Source organism: Chinchilla lanigera, unplaced genomic scaffold (genome assembly GCF_000276665.1).
Source record: "Chinchilla lanigera isolate Chin_1 unplaced genomic scaffold, ChiLan1.0 scaffold00032, whole genome shotgun sequence".
Classification (NCBI taxonomy): domain Eukaryota; kingdom Metazoa; phylum Chordata; class Mammalia; order Rodentia; family Chinchillidae; genus Chinchilla; species Chinchilla lanigera.
Window position 1 is genome coordinate 14,369,558 of NW_004955433.1, and position 18,388 is coordinate 14,387,945.

The 18,388-nt window shown below is 50.7% G+C and overlaps 2 protein-coding genes and 3 long non-coding RNA genes across 5 annotated transcripts; 4 read left to right on the forward strand and 1 right to left on the reverse strand.

The window, feature by feature from the left end:
• Positions 1–3,208: 3,208 nt before the first annotated feature.
• LOC102017598 (metallothionein-I, hippocampal-like) lies at positions 3,209–4,443 on the forward strand. Its single transcript, XM_005388356.2, has 3 exons — positions 3,209–3,355; positions 3,867–3,932; positions 4,215–4,443. Exons 1-3 carry the CDS (start codon positions 3,328–3,330, stop codon positions 4,304–4,306), a joined length of 186 nt encoding a protein of 61 aa, XP_005388413.1. The 5' UTR covers positions 3,209–3,327; the 3' UTR covers positions 4,307–4,443.
• Positions 4,409–6,718, reverse strand: LOC102017374. Its single transcript, XR_261595.2, has 2 exons — positions 6,635–6,718; positions 4,409–4,813 (listed from the first exon to the last, which is right to left on the reverse strand). It is a non-coding gene; the product is annotated as an uncharacterized LOC102017374 (long non-coding RNA).
• Positions 6,719–6,922: 204 nt separating this feature from the next.
• LOC102017908 (metallothionein-1E) lies at positions 6,923–8,982 on the forward strand. The gene is made up of 3 exons (XM_005388357.2): positions 6,923–7,054; positions 7,732–7,797; positions 8,758–8,982. Exons 1-3 carry the CDS (start codon positions 7,027–7,029, stop codon positions 8,847–8,849), a joined length of 186 nt encoding a protein of 61 aa, XP_005388414.1. The 5' UTR covers positions 6,923–7,026; the 3' UTR covers positions 8,850–8,982.
• A 437-nt stretch (positions 8,983–9,419) lies between these two features.
• Positions 9,420–10,555, forward strand: LOC106148931. Its single transcript, XR_001234714.1, has 3 exons — positions 9,420–9,601; positions 10,345–10,389; positions 10,504–10,555. It is a non-coding gene; the product is annotated as an uncharacterized LOC106148931 (long non-coding RNA).
• Positions 10,556–10,958: 403 nt separating this feature from the next.
• Positions 10,959–15,677, forward strand: LOC102018213. The gene is made up of 4 exons (XR_261596.2): positions 10,959–11,095; positions 12,445–12,519; positions 14,648–14,845; positions 15,400–15,677. It is a non-coding gene; the product is annotated as an uncharacterized LOC102018213 (long non-coding RNA).
• The last annotated feature ends 2,711 nt before the right edge of the window (positions 15,678–18,388 follow it).

Genomic DNA, 18,388 nt, shown 5'->3' on the forward strand with positions numbered 1-18,388 from the left:
GAAAAAAAAAGAGAGAAAACTGAGGTCTAGTGAGCACACCAAGCAGAAAACACAGACCTGATACTTGAGGACCTTCCCCTCCTAAGTGGAGGCGTGGCCTTCATCTGTCCCTGCAGGCCCTGTCACCCACTCCAGTCTGTCTGCCCTGTCCTGGAATCAGGTGAGGCTGAGCAGTTTTCTTATAGCAAGACTCACCCCAAAGGTCCACAAGCTGTCACCTGAATGAAAGGTGCTCGGAGGCTGGGGTTATATCTTGAGCCAGGCCTGCTATTGGTAAGTCTGCTCTGACCTCTCATTGTCCGTCTTATTATTCCCCAAACTGGAGCTCCTGCTATGGCCATGAGTTTCAATATCAGGTAGACCTGGTTTACAATCCATTACACTGTTTCCTGGCTGTGTGGCCTTGACAAATTGCTCAACCTCTCTGAGCTTACTTTTCTAGAGAGATTGTATCTCTATGCAGGCAGCAAATGAGAAAGTTGTCTGGCTCCTGGCTCTGGCTTCATAAGCATTGGTATTATTATTATTATTATTATTAATCTTTTTGAGACAGGATCTCACTGTGCAGTTCAGGCTGGCCTTGAACTCACTTTGTAGCCCAGGCTGGTCTCGAACTCGCAATATCCTCCTGCTTCAGCCTCCAAGTACTGGGATTACCAGAGTGTACCACCATGCCCAGTGGCACTGGTACAGTTACTATAGACAGCTAAATTAGGTAGAAACATTATAGGCAGTCAGAGAGGGCTAGGCCCTCAAGGGAGTCAGTGCACAGGATGAGAACACATGATAACTGTGACCCCAGACGTACCTGTTGAAGGCCAGGCCTCAAAATAAAGATGGAATGACCAAGCCTACTCACCTCCCCGAGGAATAAGATAATTGGTATCACCTGTCCCAATAAAGTCTACATATAAAAGCCAGGCACAGCGGCACATGCCTGTAATCCCAGCACTCGGGGAGGCTGAAGCTGGAAGATCGTTACGAATTCGAGACCAGCCTGGGCTACAAAGTTAGCTCAAGGCCAGCCTGAACTGCATAACAAGACCCTGTCTCAAAAAGACAAAAAAAAAAAAAGAGAAGTGGGCTCATTGCCAACTCACTTTGGGGTCTCCTCCTGTCTCTCAGGAGCTGTCTCTCTCAATAAATATTTCCTACTCTTAAGCTCCATTGTTCCTTAGAATTCACTCCTTAATTCTGGGCAACATGAACTGGGAGTATCTGACATCTAGCAGTTGGGGGTTACATTTCATTCTCTCTATATCATAATCACTTTGTGGATTTCTTACAGACAGATTTCTGTTAGATACATAAGGTTCTTGAGAAAGACCCATCTGTTTGGAAGTAACTCTTTGTTTGTTTGTTTTTGTTTTGTTTTTTCCCAGTACCGGGAATCGAACTCACGACCTTGTGTTTGCCAGGCAGCCGCTGTGCCGCTGAGCTAAATCCCCAGCCCCGGAAGTCACTCTCGATTGGAAGTTGGGAATGGGGTAAGAATCTGAGTTCAGCCTCAGCTGAAGTCTTGCTTCTGTGTAAGATTCCAGCATCTGAGAAATGGGGACACACCTGGGTTTCTCTGAGACTGTAAGCAAGTTACCTGAGCTTGTGTTGTAGCTGTCCAATTAGTAAAATGGACTTATAAGCAGCATTTCCCTTTAGGATCTTTGAAAGGGTCTGAAGAATTTAAGTCACTGAATAGGACCCGACAACAATGTTGTGCAACAGTAAGGAATAACGGAAGAGAATCACCTGTGTCTCCTGCCTTTTTACACAAGACATGGTTTGTATCTCACCTAATGCCTTCCTGCTTTTGGAGGCTTCTCCCAATTTTCAGAGCTGCCATCTTGGATTACAGCCAGCAACTAGGCTGTGGGCAGTCCCGGGGAAATTTGATGCAAAGGAGGGCCTGCATAAAGCGCCTGTAGGTCCCTCAGCATGGAAAAGGGTAGACAGAGACCTGAATTATGTTGAGCTGTTGCTGTGTGCAGGACGAAGGATCCAAGACTGAGATAGGGACAAAGACAGGTGATGTGGAGGAGGCAAAGCTCATATCCAAGTGTTGTAGGGTGGTTTTGTTGTTGTTGTTGTTGTTGTTGTTTTTTTGAGACAGGGTCTCACTATGCAGTTCAGGCTGGGCTTGAGCTCATCTGGTAGCCCAGGATGGTCTCAAATTGGCAACAATCCTCCTACCTCAGCCTCCCAAGTGCTGAGATTACAGGTGTGTGCCACCATGCTTGGCTTTCTTTGTTGTTGTTCCCTTAGAAATGGCCCGCCAATCAAAAGTATCCCAGGTTGTTCTTACCTCAAACAAAGAATTGGAGCCAGGCGTGGTGGCGCACGCCTGTAATCCCAGCACTTGGGAGGATCGTTGGGAGTTCGAGACCAGCCTGGGCTACAAAGTGAGCTCAAGGCCGTCCTGAACCGCATAGTGAGACCCTGTCTCAAAAAAAGACAAAAACAAACAAACAAAAACAAAGAATTGGATTAGGTAAGTCAGTAATGGTGCTAAAAAGTTTATTTGAAAAGTGGGAGGTAAATGGGTATGGAGAAACCAGCTTTGCAGAGCAGACAGGTCAAAGAGAAAAAAAGGGCAGGGCAACCTGCTCGGGTCCCCTTCTGTCGCTCTCTCTCTAGCACAGAAGCTTTCTTTCCTCTAAAAAATATATTCTGCTCTTAAAAAAAAAAGATAAAAGATAAAAGCAAAAATAAAAGTACAGCCGGGCGTGGAGGCGCACGCCTGTAATCCCAACACTCAGAAGGCTGAGGCAGGAGGATCGTGGCGAGTTCGAGGACAGCCTCCGCTGCAAAGTGTGCCAGGCGCTATCCCACAGGAAGGGTAGTCTTTTGCATTAGCCCCCTAGCACGTATCCAGGAGCCTAACGAGGCTAGGGTTGAACACGGACTCGGGCAAAGGTGAAACTGAGGACCGCAGTACTGCAGATGGGCCTGGACAAGAACGGGACTCGAGTGCCCCAAACGCAAGGGGGCGCAGAGGGCCTGTCACCAGGCGGAAATCGGAACAGGGCGGCTGAGGGAGGCCACAGGGACACTGAGTACCCCAGGCGGTGCACGGCCCTCCAGCGGAAGCCCGGGGCGGCGCCGTGGTGCGCACGGACTAGTGCTCGGGGCATTCCGGGCCAAGGCCGGCGGGCTGGGCTCCCGGCGGGGCGGGCCAGCACTTGCAGGGCCCCCAGGCTCAAGGGTGGAGGCGTGGCTTTTGCTCCTGGCCCAGTTCCCCTTGCTATAAAGTAAGCAGATGACCTGAGAAGACAGACACGCCCTACCTGCCTTTCTGTTACCGGCTTTGGAACTCCAGTCTCCCTGCTCAAAATGGACCCCAGGTGCTCCTGCACCCTTGGTAGGAGACTCCGAGCTTTAGTGCTTAGAGATCCGTTTCACAACAACAGAGCAGAGGTCCCTAGCAGTGGAAGGCACACCGCAGGTTGAGCCTTGACTGGAGCGGACTCTCTTAGTTGATAGTTCTGGTGCTTCTTTTCTCTTGTCAAGATTCCTCATTAACAGGTCAGGGCATTAACGCCCTCCCAGGGACTCCCATGTCGGAGGCAAGAGTATCCCAGCTCCTGACCTCCCTGCTCCTTGTCACCCAGGCAGCTGAGGCTGCCGGGCCAAACAGTGCTCTGTCCAGCATTTGGGTGCCTGCACTGGAGAGGCAGGGAAGCTTGCCCGTTCTGGACCGAGGACAAAAAGCCTATGCTAGCCTGTGAGAAGTGGGGTGAGACATCCTTGAGTCGTTAGTGGACCGAGCTTGCAGGTCTGGACTGGACCCGAGCTGGGTGTATTTGTTGAGGCGCTGCTGTGTCCCCTTCGTTTCACTGCTCACTCACTGCCTGCCTTTCTCCTCTTCACAGGCAATTCCTGCGCCTGCGCCAGCTCCTGCCCGTGCAAAGGATGCAAATGCACCTCCTGCAGGAAGAGTGAGTGTGGCTCCCCTGGGAATGTACTGCTGGCAGAGGTGGAGTCCCAAGGGCAGCAGACAGGGTCAAAGCAGGAAAATTTCCAGATTTTAGTCATAACGCAAGGAAACCGAGGCTCAGAGTGCATCAGGCAGACAGGCACAGACCCGATCCTTGAGGACATTCCTTATGTGTGTAGTTTGGGGGCGGAGATTCCCCCAGGGCCCCAGGGACAGAGCTTGCGGCAGGCCCGCCGTTGGGATAAATCTGCTGTGACCTCCCGCTGTCCCCTTTCTTCCTCAGGCTGCTGCTCCTGCTGCCCCGTGGGCTGTGCCAAGTGTGCCCAGGGCTGCGTCTGCCAAGGGGCGTCGGACAAGTGCAGCTGCTGTGCCTGATGCAGGGAGACCCTGCTCCCACGTGTACACAGAGTGATAATACAAACTTCCATTTTTTTCATACAACCCTGACCCATTTGCCAAGACTCTTTTTCTATGAAGTATGTGAAGAATAAAACTCAGTGACTTTATTATGACTTTGGCTTCCTTTTTGTGTCTGGGAAATAAAGCACTGTGACAGGGACTGAATTGGGATTGCAGAGATCTGGGCTTGGGAATTAACTTGGTCCCTTAGAAACAGTGTCTTCAGGCAAGCCCTGCAGGTAGGGTTAGGTCACCTCACTGAGCTCCATTTTCTGTAAAAGGAAAGAGCAGCCCGAAGATCCTGTTGGGGTGGTGGGTGGGCATAGTTACGCGGTCCCTTCCAGCCTCAGGTGAAGTGTTGATGATGTAGAAACTCCTCAATCCTTTATTTCTCATCTTCTGTTCCTTGTCGGATTTTAGGCTGCAAAATGACTACAGGGTGTGATCCGTTCCCCATGGCTGGAATCCTTGGGGCTTCTCAAACTGCGCAGTGAGGAAAGTGTGTTATTTCCTATGCATCTCAGACCTAAGCTTTGGTAAATGAAACAATGTTAATGTGGAGATAATGAAATGAAAGAACAATACACAAATGCATTTCTTTTTCTTTTTTTGAGACAGGGTCTCACTATGCAGTTCAGGCTGGCCTTGAGCTCACTTTGTAGCCAGGCTGGTCTCGAACTCGCAACGATCCTCCTGCCTCAGCCTCCCCAGTGCTGGGATTACAGGCGTGCACCACCACACCCGGTTTCGTTTCTTAGATTTAAAAAAATTTCAATAAATACATAAAGAAATAAGAAAACGAAAGATACACGCCATCCTGTTCACTGATGTTGCTCAGTGGAGACTGGGAACTGTACAGAGGGGGACCACACACCTTGAGCAGCACTGCCCCAGACATCCCCAAAAGGAGCCGTTAGTTGTGGTTAGCACAGGGAGGCACACATGGACAAACCAGCAAGGCAAAGAAGGTAATAAAGCAAAGTGCCAAGGTCACACAGGTTGGAAGTGAAGGTGAATGAATTTCTGCTACAGCTGTCCTTATGCCCTGACCAGGGGTGGCAGAGCATGACCTCACTGGATGAGAAACCCTACGCATCCATGTATTTACCTGTATACTTGTTACCACTATGGAAAACAAAAATCAGTCTCACTTTCAAACACAAAGGTAGTCATGAAACATACACATATATCTGTGTCTCTGTTTTATGCCTCCCATAACTGGCATTGAGCTGTCTCTTAAAGACTTCAAGCAGCAGAGGCGTGAAAGACATGCCTAGGCTAAGGGGAAATTGACCTCATTCCCCAAGCGGGTGAGTGGATTCAGACGCAGCACCCCACTTCCTGCGTCTTAGCTAAACTGTTGAAGTTTTCCAGTTAGTGAAACAGGCTCGTAAACGGCATGTCTATTTAGATTGTTGCAAAGCTTCAAAGATGGAAAAGTGATTAAACAGTTCCGGCAGAGCAAATGCTTTGAAACGGTCAAAAATACTGAAGGAGAGCTGGGTGTGGTGGCGCAAGGCTGTGATCCCAGCTACTGTGGAGGCCGAGGCAGGATGATGAGCTCAAGTGAGGAGAGCAGCGGATGGGCGAAGGAGAGGGAGAAGGGGAGGGGGAGGGCAGCTTGGAGGTTTAGTGAGACTTCATCTCAAAATAAAAATATTAAGACTGGGGATGAGCCGGGCGTGGTGGCGCACGCCTGTAATCCCAGCACCCGAGAGGCTGAGGCAGGAGGATCGTTGCAAGTTCGAGACCAGCCTGGGCTACAAAGTGAGCTCAAGCCAGCCTGAACTGCATAGGGAGAGCCTGTCTCAAAAAGACAGGGAAAAAAAAAAAAAAAGACTGGGGTGTAGCTGAGTACAAAGGCCCTGGGTTCAATCCCCAGTGTGGGGCAGGACGGGCATCACTGGAGAAATACCTACTTGTCTTGCTTTTTTATTTAACGCAGGACCTGCATATCACCTAAAGTTATGCCTTTTTCGGGGCGTCTTCTTTTTTGAAACTGTCCCCCTGGAGTGGGTTGCCGGGCTAGAGTACGGGAGCCACGGGGAGGATCCTACAGCTGTGTCCGCAGGTCCCTTCGGCCCCGAGAATGGAGGGGTGGGGTAAGGGGAAGCCTGTTTCCACTTGCTACAGTGTACAAGAAAACAGGGCAGGACTGGGGTGAAGACAGGGACGCCCATGCAAAGGTGACTCGGGCGGTGGGTCGTATGCACACAACTCGCTCATCGCGCACCCATAGCGGTGAGGTGAGCGCGTGGGCGCACGGCTGCGCTCGGACTTCCGGCCAGGCTATTGGGCACTCACGGGGCCAGGATGGGGGTTCCCGCGACTGGGTTCCGGGAACGCTCGCCGGCGGCAGTGACGGACAAACTTGCGGGAAGCGGCGAGGGGCGAGCAGCGCACGGCCCCTCCCGCGCGAGGCGCCCGGCACCCAAGGGGCGGCGCCGGCTGCTCCCCACAGCGCACGTTGGGTTCTGCGCCCGGCGCGCTCGGTGCGCTCAGCCCTGCCCAGAGCGGCGGGCCGTGCTCAGAGTGTCAGTCCCGGGCGGGCGCACCGGCTGGGGCGGGGCCTTTGCGCCCGGCGCAGTTCCTTGGCTATAAAACTAGCGGGCGGGCTGCTAGCTCCACGGGACTTCCAGACGACAATCTGCCGCTTCGTTTTCTGCCTCGGACGTCCGCTCTCACTTCGGCTCAGCATGGACCCCAACTGCTCCTGCACCACTGGTAAGAGAGTCCCAGCTCTGGACCTTGGGATACCCAGATCCCAGGGCCAGGACAGCGTGTGCCTGGGTTTGAGGAGGTCACATTTGAGTTCTGAGCTATGTGGACTCACTTTGTCCGATGCTTTCGTTTTTTTTCTTTTTGTTTGAGACAGGGTCTCACTATGCAGTTCAGGACGGCCTTGAGCTCACTTTGTAGCCCAGGCTGGTCTCGAACTCGCAACGATCCTCCTCCTGCCTCAGCCTCCCGAGTACTGGGATTACAGGCGTGTGCCACCACGCCCGGCGGTACTCTCCTTCTGGCTATGCATCCGACAGCATTTCTATCTGCCCTGTGTTCTATGTCAAAGTTTGGGCTCAACGCTGACCTACCTGATGTGGCACAGCTGATGAGGAGGCTGCTGGCTGGGCCCCCGGGCTCTGTGCAGACCTCCAGTCAGGGTGGATGGAAGACAGGAGTTGCCTCTTAGGAGTTCAGGACATATGGCCCTGGTCTCCAGCCCCAGTCATCCCGGGCTGAGTCCAGTCCCTGAGTGGGCAAAGAGAAGGAGGCACTTGACCGTTTGAGATGACAGGACAGAAGATGTGCTTCTTTCTTCTTTCGGCTCACAGGAGGGCTGCGGAGAGTTAAGGACCCCCGCTGTGCCCCTTGCGTCTCGCTCACTGCCTTTCTTTTCACAGGCGGCTCCTGCGCCTGCGCGGGCTCCTGCACGTGCAAAGCATGCAAATGCTCCTCCTGCAAGAAAAGTGAGTGTGGCTCCCCTGGGAGTGTGGGGCTGGGCAGAGGTGGACCCCAGAGGGCAGCAGGCCAATGACCTACTCCCCACCCTCTTCCTTCCGGCCCGGATTTAGGATCTGAGCTCCAGCTCAAAGACCCATAGAGCCCCACCCTCTCCTTATAGAGAGGCAGGGAAGCTTGCCCGTTCCGGACCGAGGACAAAAAGCCTATGCTAGCCTGTGAGAAGTGGGGTGAGACGTCCTTGAGTCGTTAGTGGACCGAGCTTGCAGGTCTGGACTGGACCCGAGCCAATGCTCAGAGAGGTCACCCCCTTCTGTCAGAGTCTGAGTCAGAACTTGATCTTAGGTCTGCTCCCCGAGGCCCTCCAGTACAGGAGACTGAACCTAGGGCCTTTGCTCTGAGTTATACCGCCTGGCCTTTTGAAAATGTTTAACTTTGAGACAGGGCCTTGATAGACTGCCTGGGCTGAGCTCAAATTTGCAGTCCTCCTGCCTCAGCCTCCCGGAATGCTAGGATTGCCAGCCTGCAATCTCAGCCAGATGCAAGCAGGCCTGGTGGGGTCTCCGCTTCTCAGTACACGTGGGTCCTGAAGCACTGAATGCACATGATTTGGTGACCACATGTGGTTTCTAACCTGCTGTGTCAGTCAGCCTTTTCCTCTCAGGGCACCTCCAGAGCTTCCCCAGCTCCCACCAGAGCTGCTCTGTTAGCCGTTTGTCCCACCTCCTCTTGGATTTTCTCACTTTGTGGAATTGGGGGGACAGGGCTGGCTTCTCCAGGCCTTCTGCCCTGTCCTGGGCCCAGGTGGGGATGAGCAGCCTTCACAGGAAGCCTGACTCTAAAGATCCACCAGCTCCTCCTGACAAGCTCCTCCTGAACTGAAGTTCCTTTGAGGGTAGGGACCGAGCTGCTAGGCCTGCTGTTGGAGTGAGACTGTCTGACCTCTCGCTGTCCCCTTTCTTCCCCAGGCTGCTGCTCCTGCTGCCCCGTGGGCTGTGCCAAGTGCGCCCAGGGCTGCATCTGCAAAGGGGCGTCGGACAAGTGCAGCTGCTGTGCCTGATGCAAGGAGACCCTGATCCCACGTGTACATAGAGTGGCTGTGTAAAAACATGCATTTTTTTCATATACCCTGACCCATGCTGTATCTTTTTCTATGAAATTTGTGAATGAAAATAAACACATCCAGACTCTTTGTTAGGTGTCTCGTGATCTGTGGGAATCTGGAACTTGGTTCTAGTTGGGTCATTGAGGACCCAGGTTGAGGGAGGAGAGTGGGAGTGGAGCCTAGGTGCAAGGTGTCCCACAGTTGTTCCTGGTCTCGGCTTTCCTTTGTGAACTGTGCCAGGATCTTCCTCCACCACTTTGTAGAAATAGTGAACTGGTGATCACTACCATTTATTTGTCTTTTTGAGACAGGGTCTCACTGTGCAGTTCAGGCTGGCCTTGAGCTCACTTTGTAGCCCAGGCTGGTCTGGAATTCACAACAGTCCTCCTGCCTCAGCCTCCCGAGTGCTGGGATCACAGGCGTGCGCTACCACGCCCAGCTTCACTACCCTTTTTATGTCACAATCTACATGCAGTAGCCATTTGTGGTGCATCTACTGCCTACACAGTTGAGCATGGGGTTTTAGTAAGGAAAGGAACATAGCTTAGGGGCTGCTGGAGAGAATCATAGAATAGGGTGTCCTGTAAACAGTAGCTAGGACTGAGGAAGAGCCACCTGCAGGAACATCTGGGAACTGCATTCCTGGTAGAGCTCAGCTTGGGGAAGTGGGGAAGAGCTTGGTGTGCTCAGGAAACAAGGCCATTCAGGTAGTGTTCCGGGAGCGGCCCATGCTCCTTTTGGAGAGGGAGGGACAGACCATGTGCCTCACTCATCTGACTCCCCCACCCCGGCGGCACGGCTGGCTCACTGCTCAAGGCAGTGTCCCGCTCTGAGCCCCTGCTCCTCTTCTGATTTCTTATGTCTAAGATTGGCTCAGGGGAAGCTGTGGTTTTAACAAATGATCTGAGGTTGCAACCCATTGAAGCAGTTCTGTGGAATCACTTGGAGAAATAAAGTGACCCCTGTCATTTCCGCTGGTCTCAAGTCTAGCAAGTACTCCTATTCCAATGATATTTGAAACAGCTCTCCAACTGTGGCAGCCTGTCCCAGTGGCTGAGGAGACCTGGAAGTGCCCTGGGGAAGTTCCCTGGCCTGCCTGGCTGTGGAGGGGAAGTGGGTAGGCTTGGTCATGTAGGGGGCAAGTGTCCTTGCAGAGACCAAAGCAGGCTCAGAGGGCAGGGCCAGGCCTCCTTGGGGTGCTCCATGACACCCCAGTGTGTGTGGACTGGTGTCCTGCATGGGCCTCGTAGGATGTGGGCAGCGTTGTGACATGTTTACTTCAGACTTGGTCTGGAAGCCCTGGTGCCCAAGTCCGAAATGTACCCAACCTTGCTCTTTTATAAGTGTTTTGGGGAATTACAGCTACCAAATTTCTCAGGAGATGGTACACAGTGTCTCTCCCAAAGCTGACAAACACAGTCATTCAACTTTCAGCGTTTTATTTTTCAAGGCATGTGTGAGATGGCATCTTCCCTCCGGTTCCTCAGCCCCACCCGTGAGTCCTGCCTCCCTCAAGGATGGGTGGGACAGGGCCCTTGTGGATGTCTGTTGGGCAGATTAACTTAGAATAATTTTTAAATTTTTTATGTGGCTGTAATTGGAATCCCAGAAGTTTCAGTGGCAAATTCAGCATTGAGAAACAGCCTGGTAAAACAGGTAAGAACGTCAGCTCTGCAGCCAGGCTGCCTGGCTAGGACCCCATCCACTACTTAGGCAAGTTATGTGCCTATCTGCGCCTCACATGTCTCATCTGCAGAGACAGTAATCATGTCTACCCAGTGGGGTTACTGTGAGGGTGAATGTGTGAGGTTCCGGCCCCGGCACATATCAAGGGCTCGGTAATGCTACTCCGTCCTGGCCAGTCATGGTGTTTGACAAATAGTAGGTGACTCATAAGTGTTCTCTGCTTAATCCAGTGGGCACTTATTGGATCCTTTTCTGCTGTAAAGCAGTACCAGGCACATAGAGGGGAAAATCATAGGATCCTATAAATAGGATTCAATACTTTTTTTTTTTTTTTTTTTTTGCTGGAGAGCTTATTCAAGTCTCATTTTGTGCCAGAACAGCTCAGTCCTAGTGCATGAGGATCAGCCCTATGATGCCGTGATATCAAAGAAAGAGGCAGACAGATCTAGGATTGCACAGAGTGCAGTTTACTGGGGGACTTACAGATGAAAGTGGACAACAGCAAGGCCAATCAGGTTAGAAAAGGCTATAATTATGGTTTAGAACAAGAGTGACTTCATCCTGGGTGAACTGTATATGGTTTGTCTTAAAATCATATTGAAAAGTCAGGCACATCATGGGAACCAGAGTCTCGTTGTAAATTTTTCATCTGATTCTAATGGCTTTGTCTATTTATGGTTTGCTGGAAAGCTACGTGGGAAAAACCAACTAGGGTTACTCTGCTGCTGAGCTGGGGCACAGAGCTACAGAGAGTGAACTTTTTCACCTTCAAGAGAAAGAACTTTCCACACAGACTCTAGGATGGGCTGAGTGTGAGACGTGCTAAGACAGAGGCACGGAAACCTTGGGAGAAGGGTGTGATTCATTGCTCCTTACCAGGAGGCTAAGAGAAGACCCTACTCACTCTCTCACTCATTCACTCTCTCCCACGGTCACAGCAGATAGGAGTGCTGTAGGTAGCTAAGAAGCAGGAGGCTAGCTCTTCCAAAGGGGCTGGCATGGCCCCCTGCCCATTGTGGATGATCAATACTGGATGAAGGCAAACTGAACCAAGCAGATTCTCTCTCCTGAGGTGCAGGTTAGGGGATAAACTGAAACTTCTGTATAACAGGAGCAATGTGATGGTACAGTAAAGAACCTACCCTAAATGGTAGCCACGAGGACGGACAGAGTAAGCTTCATGCCTGCCTTTCTGTGAGAGCTACAGTATATCTCAGTCATCTAGGACCCCTATGAGGCTGAACATCTGCTGAGAGAGGTTCCAGAGACACTTCACTTCTGTGTGCGTTCTAAAAGCAAACCCTGCATCAGAATTCCTTGGATGCAAGCAACAGAAATGGACTCCAGCTAAATTTGGCAGCACAAATCCTTTAGAAGGATCTATTGGGGATCCAGGGAATTGATTGGCAGGATGGGAAAGTAGGCTCCAAAAATGGACAGGAGCTGTGGGTGGCCAGGCAGCAGGTTGGGTCCCAATGGCTTCTTCCCAAATATCTCCATCTCTGCCATTGGCCACTTCTATAGTAAATGGGTTCTAAACTGTCCATTGAGTTCTTCATGCCTCACCCAACACCTAAAGTCCAAGGAAGACCAGGTAGCTGGCAATGGCAAGTGATGGAGACCACTACGAAGCAGACCTGAGCAGGACTTAAATTAATCACTTGGGGCTGGGAATATAGCTCAGTGGAATCATTCCTACCTCACAAGCAGGAGGTCCAGAGTTCAATTCCTGGTACAAAAAAAGAAAAATGGCTTTTCATGTTCATTTCTGAATCTGTCCAAGGCCTAGGCTCCTTGTCTGGGAAATGGCAGACTCATAGTCAGTGAACCTCTGTGAGTCACTAATCCCTACTAAAACCTGTAGTGGTGGATGAAGCAGGACAGCCTCAAAGGACAAAACAAGATCACAGCCAAGGACACCGGGATCCATCTCAACCAGGTAAAGACTATAGTCTCAGACATCTCACTCCTGGGTGGATTAATTTAATACCTTATTTAGAGAAGTTCTTAAGTGATTCCGCCCTTCTTGAGTACACCCCTCCCTTTTTCTGATAACCAAATAAATATGGGCCTCCCAGAGAAGGTCTTGATCTCAGCCCTGAGCAAATCTCAAATTCTGTGAGAGGGCTTTAATCTTCCTGGAACCCTGAAATCATCCCATTCACCTCTTTTTATTTAGCCTTCACCATACATTTGTTTCAGAGATTGTGGACCTGATCAGCCCACAATAAGTAAAGGATATTATTAACTAAAAGGCAAAGAGGAATATTTGGCCACCTTCAGATTCTCCAGTGGGACACAGGGCCCTATGCATACCCTTGAGACTTACCGTGTATTCTCTTTCTATACCAGTAAGGGTCCTCGCAGGAAATCAGTGAGCAGCTGGGGAAATTTAATAAAGAGATTGTTTACTATGGAGTAGGAAGACTTAAGAGAAATGAGTGAGTGATGTGTCCCAGGCATACAATAGCAGGGCACAGTTACCAGGTTCAAGAACAGCATCACTGGAATCATAAGTAGCTGCTAGAGAAGTTTTCCCAGTGGGAGCTTCAGGTTTCCACTCAGCGTGGCAAGGAGGAGTCCAGGGAATCCATTCTGTGAGTTCCCCATCTTCTCCCATCTCCTGCCAGTGTGCCTGTTGGCTAAATCCAGCCAGCTGCTCTCTCCGAAATGCCCATCCAGTTCCTGGCTGCTGGAGGGGAGTCAGGAGTGGCCCTGAAAAACACTGAGGCAACCCTGAAATACAGGCTGGGTCCTGACAACAAAACCCATGGGTCTCTTCTCTATCCTCTGCCAGAATGGAACTGGTCTAAGACTGACCTAAGTCCACTGGGTTGGAGGGAGGGCGGGTCAGGGATGATGGTGGAAGCCCTGTATCACTGGGCTGGGAGGGCAGGTAGGGCTGGCATTTGGGGCCCCTCAGACACCTGTCTGCAGCTGTAGCCCAACACAGAGTCCCATGGAGAATTGGGGGATGGGGGCTGAGCCACACACTGTGTCCCCGGGGAACACGCACCTGGTTCCACCTAAGGCATCACCATGCCCACTGAACCACCTCTCCGGGGATCCTTGTGGCAACCCCTGTTTGGTAGAAAACCATTCATCTTCAGACCTGGAGAAATCCATGAAATCTGTGAAGCTGCTTCCTGCCAGATTCCCCTCACTGTGGCCCCTGCTCCCTGCCCTTCTTGACCCCTCATGGTGGGCTTTCTCTGCCTGCAGACCCAATCACCTATCAGCAGGGAGAGGGGCTGGGGCTGGTGGTAAAGGCGAGCTGCACTTTTACCTTTTGAGGGGCCAGAGATTCCTCCCCCAACCGCCTCTCCACTGAAAGAGACTTGGTGACTCTGGAGTCCTCACCAAAAGAGGCCCCAGCAGGGCTGTCACAGGCTTGGTAACAGAAAGGACTGGGGGAACTCACCCACTCAGACTCCTGAGGTGGTCAGGCAAAGCTGTGGGGTAGGATCATGGCCTGGCTCCAGCCTCCTTGGCTGGCCCCAGGTATCACTGCCATTCCTGGTGACCACCCCAAACCTGGGCAAGGCCACGGCTAGAACCTACACCAGTAGGTCAGGGACCTTGGGTTACCCAGCCAGGGAGAGTTTGGCAGCCTAAGTGGCCGATCAGAGAGAGAGTGCCAGGCTTCACCCAGAGAAATGACTTTGCAGGTGGATTCAGTCTCGGGAGGGACACTTCCAAGTTTGACTTGGGAATCCACCTCCCTAGTCCCTTCCAGGGAATTCCTTCTGTCCCATTGTTCACGGCCTTGGTGGGAGGGGAGAGCCAGGGGTCTCTGTCTATCTATAAATGCTGGAGGGCCACACTCTTAGCCAGTGTTCACCGTGGGAACTCTGAGATATGGGTTAGAATAAGTCTCACAGGATACTCGCAGGCATATGGGTCAAACAGATCCTATGGGCCCCAAGACCAAGCCTGTGGATTCCACATTCCATCTTGAGGCTACACTGCTTTGGTTCCTGCCCTTTTTCCAAGAATAGACCCACAGCCACCCACCACTTACCCTTCCAGTGAAAGGCCTTTAACATAATTTTTTTGCTTTCAACTAGAGTCTGGAAAGGCAATCCCCCAGCAGGGAAGATGTAGGTGGGGTAAGGGGCTTTCTCCATGGCATCACAGGATCACCCGCTGTGGCCAAGACTGTTCCCGTCGGAATCCCCAGAGCCTAAAACGCAGGGCAGAAGAGGATATTACCTCCCATCACAGGCACACTCTTTCCTGCCTGGGCCTGTGAAGCACACCCATGGGTGAGGCTCTCCTGGGCCCCTTCTGCCCTTGGGCTTGCCACTCTCGGGCCTGGGAAAACTTACTTTTCTGGCAGGAGTTCAAAATCTGTACCAATTGGAAGTAGGTTACCCAGGTACAGCTGAAAAAAATAAGGCAAAAGACCCAAGGCAAGCTCTCCCAGAGAGGTTGGGGCACCCCGACTGCCCTTACTCACACCCACTCCAGTGAAAGCCTTTGCTTCTCCTGGAGGAGGGGATAGAATTAGAAAAGACCTGGAAATGGGAGAGTCTGTGTGATCACCGCCCACATAATACGGAGCCATACAGGGGTGAGCGGTAGAGGAAAAACATGATTGGGGTTACTCACGAGTTCACTCCTGGCTCCTTCCACTCTGCGGGACCTGTGATAGGGACTGACCAGGAATGATAAAGAGCAGTCTCGGCCTCCTGGGGTCCTCAGTCCATGGTATGAGGTGGGGGAGTCAAAACCACAAATCAGCTCAATCCAGCGTGAAAGAGGGTGGGGCGGTGTCAAGTCGACTCTCATCACTTCCCACCATCCCCACTGCTGCCAGGGCCAAGTCACCGGCTGCCTCTCCTCTCTCCCTGTGCCTGTCCTCAGCCCAGAGCCAGACAGATGGTCCAGAGCCTGCACCGGTCTAGCGCTGTGGAAACTCAGAGAGTGCCTCACCGTGGCACCCGGGGCCAACAAAGAAGCTGTGGACCCACATTTCTCCTGATACGTCAGCGTTTTCAAGTCTCTACCAACCAAGGCAGGCCTGGGGACATCTGTGATCCCAGCCCTCTGGGAGGCTGCACCAGGAGGATCACAAGTTCAAGTCCAACCTGAGCAACTTAGCGATGTAGTGAGACCCTGTCTCCAAATAAAAAATACAAAAACAAAGCCTGGGGATGTAGCTCAGTGCAAAGGCTCTGGGTTCTGTCCCCAGATCATATGATTTTGAGATCATTCATATATATATACATATATATATGATTTCCACCAATGAAATGGGTACACCAGGCATAGTGGCCCACGCCAGTAATCCCAGCACTTAGGAGGCTGAGGCAGGAGGATCATTGTGAGTATGAGACCAGCCTGGCCTACAAAGTGAGCTCAAGGTCAGCCTGGACTGTATAGATAGACCCTGTCTCAAAAAGACAATAAATAAATAAATAAATAAATAAATAAATAAATAAATAAATAACGGGTGCAAAAGGGTGTCTCATTGTGACTTTATTTTTATTTTATTTTATTTTTTAGTTTTTGGTCTTTTTGAGACAGGGTCTTGAAATGTAGTTCAAGCTGGTCTTGAGCTCACTTTGTAGCCCAGGCTGGCCTCAAACTCACAGTGATCCTCCTGCCTCAGCCTCCCGAGTGCTGGGATTACAGGCGTGTGCCACCACGCCTGGCTTCGCTGTGACTTTAATTTTCATTTTCTCCATTGCCAGTGCTATGGAACGTGTCCTCACGTTTGCTGCCATCTTGCTTCCTTTCCCTGAGAATTGCCTCTTACCTTGTGCTTGTTCCTTTTAGTAAAGCCCATGCTGCCTTCAGATTTCCTCCTTTTTACTTCAAGCCCGTTTTCTGTTTCAGGGTACCAGCCACGGCACCATGTCACATCCGGCATCATGTCTGCCATGGCCTCTCTTGCTGTGACAGTCTGCTGATGCTTCCCTTGTGCTGAGAACCTTGAGAGTTTGGAGAACACGGGTCAGGTGGAGTGTAGGACACCCAGCTGTTGGATTTGCCTGATGTTTCCCCATTATTAGACTGGAACTGTGGATTTGGGGGACCAAGACCAGAGTCCTCCCCGTCTCATGGTACCAAGGGTCTAGTGCTCCCCACCTGACCCATCCCCAGTGATGCTGACACTGATTACCTGGTCTGTGCAGTACTCCTTAGGCGTCACCACTGGGAAGCTCCTTTTTTTGTCCCCTTGCCATGCTGTAGTTTTTGGAAGTCACCATGTATAGCCCAGCTTTCAGGAATGATGCTTAAGCAGGCACCAAGCAACTTAGAGCACCAAGGAGGCTGAGACAGGAGGATTGCAAGTTTGAGCCTAGCTTGGGCAACTTAAGTAAAAAAATGAAAAGGGCTGGGGATGAAGCTCAGTGGTCCAGTATCTCTGGAGTCCACCGCTAGTACTGAAAAAAGAAAAAACAGAGTGGGCAGTTATGTTCTTTGAGGGCACATATTTACAAAAATTGTTTGGAATTCTTATATACAGGTGACTTTTTCTTCTTTGTTTATTCAATTATTTCTATCAGACCAGGCATGGTGGCACACACCTGTAATCTCAGCAATTGATTTGTAATAATCAAGAGGTTGAGGCAGGAGGATCACTGCAATTTTGTTGATTTGTGATAATCAAGAGGTTGAGGCAGGAGGATCACTGCAATTTTGAGGCCAGCCTGGGCTACAAAGTGAGTTCAAGGCCAGCCTAAACTGCATAGTGAAAGCCAATCTCAGAAAAAAAAAAGGGGGAGGGAAGCCCCCAAATTATTTGTGGTTGTGTTTTTTTTTTGTTTTGTTTTGTTTTTCTCTTGTCTTTTTGAGACAAAGTCTTGCTATGCAGTTAAGGCTGACCTTGAGCTCACTGTGTAGCCCAGGCTGGCCTTGAACTCACAATGATCCTCCTGCCTCAGCCTCCCGGGGTGCTGGGATTACAGGCGTACCATGCCCGCCTCCCCCAAATTATTTGTATCAGTATGGATTCAGGAAGTTTATTCTGTGCTTTTGTGATAACCCTTTACTACTTGCTTTTGTTGCTCAGATTGTTCTAGCTGTGGCTGTCAGAAGTTCTTGCAGTTGGCTCCTGTGTCCCTTTGACATACCTCTTTCATTGTGGATTAGTTTTTTTTTGTTTTTTTTATTGTGGATTAGTTTTTGCTCTTTTCTTCTTTCTCTCTCTTCCTCTGAATACAGTACTTCATCACTTTCTGGTTATATAAATTTTAGAATCATCTCGTTAAAACCCCATTAAAAATCTTGCAGGTTCTGATCATGCATTGAATCCACAAATCAATTTGGGAAAGCACATATCTTTAGAATACATATTAAACTCCTTTGCTGTGCTTGTATTTTTTATTGGATTATGAGTCTTCTTTATATACACTTGAATTTCATCAAACTGAATCTATTTACAGGCAAAAGATCTTACTTTTAAAGCAGTCAAATGGAGCCTGCCACATCACAGATCCCAGCTCTTCTGTTCAGACCTGCGACTGTGCACTTTGAATTCTGAAAAGGAATTGACTTTGCTTACTGCACATTTGCTGCCATCCGGTGGTTGTTCTTCTTTATTGCAAGCTGAGGAAATCCCAGCCCGAAGTCAATACGTGGCACATCCAGAGGTTAGGATAAACGAGGCCTGCTTTCTTCCATTGCTAGAAAGCACTTTCGGGCTCACAGCTAAGGTGGTGCAAGAGGTGTAGACAGGCCCTTGGAAAAGCAGTTTGGAGTTATGAGCCAGGTTAGGAGCGCCAATTTTCTTAGGGCAAATTTTCCTATCTTACTTTGAATTTTTAGGACATCTACTCCAGCTGCCCCACCTCCCCACC

Excerpts from the sequence above, each read along its gene's own strand:
- LOC102017598 (XM_005388356.2), top strand. The coding sequence starts at position 3,328 with ATGGACCCCAGGTGCTCCTGCACCCTTG. Across the intron at positions 3,356-3,866 it reads CAGGTGCTCCTGCACCCTTG|GCAATTCCTGCGCCTGCGCC; the intron begins GTAGGAGACTCC and ends TCCTCTTCACAG. Across the intron at positions 3,933-4,214 it reads ATGCACCTCCTGCAGGAAGA|GCTGCTGCTCCTGCTGCCCC; the intron begins GTGAGTGTGGCT and ends TTTCTTCCTCAG.
- LOC102017908 (XM_005388357.2), top strand. The coding sequence starts at position 7,027 with ATGGACCCCAACTGCTCCTGCACCACTG. Across the intron at positions 7,055-7,731 it reads CAACTGCTCCTGCACCACTG|GCGGCTCCTGCGCCTGCGCG; the intron begins GTAAGAGAGTCC and ends TTCTTTTCACAG. Across the intron at positions 7,798-8,757 it reads ATGCTCCTCCTGCAAGAAAA|GCTGCTGCTCCTGCTGCCCC; the intron begins GTGAGTGTGGCT and ends TTTCTTCCCCAG.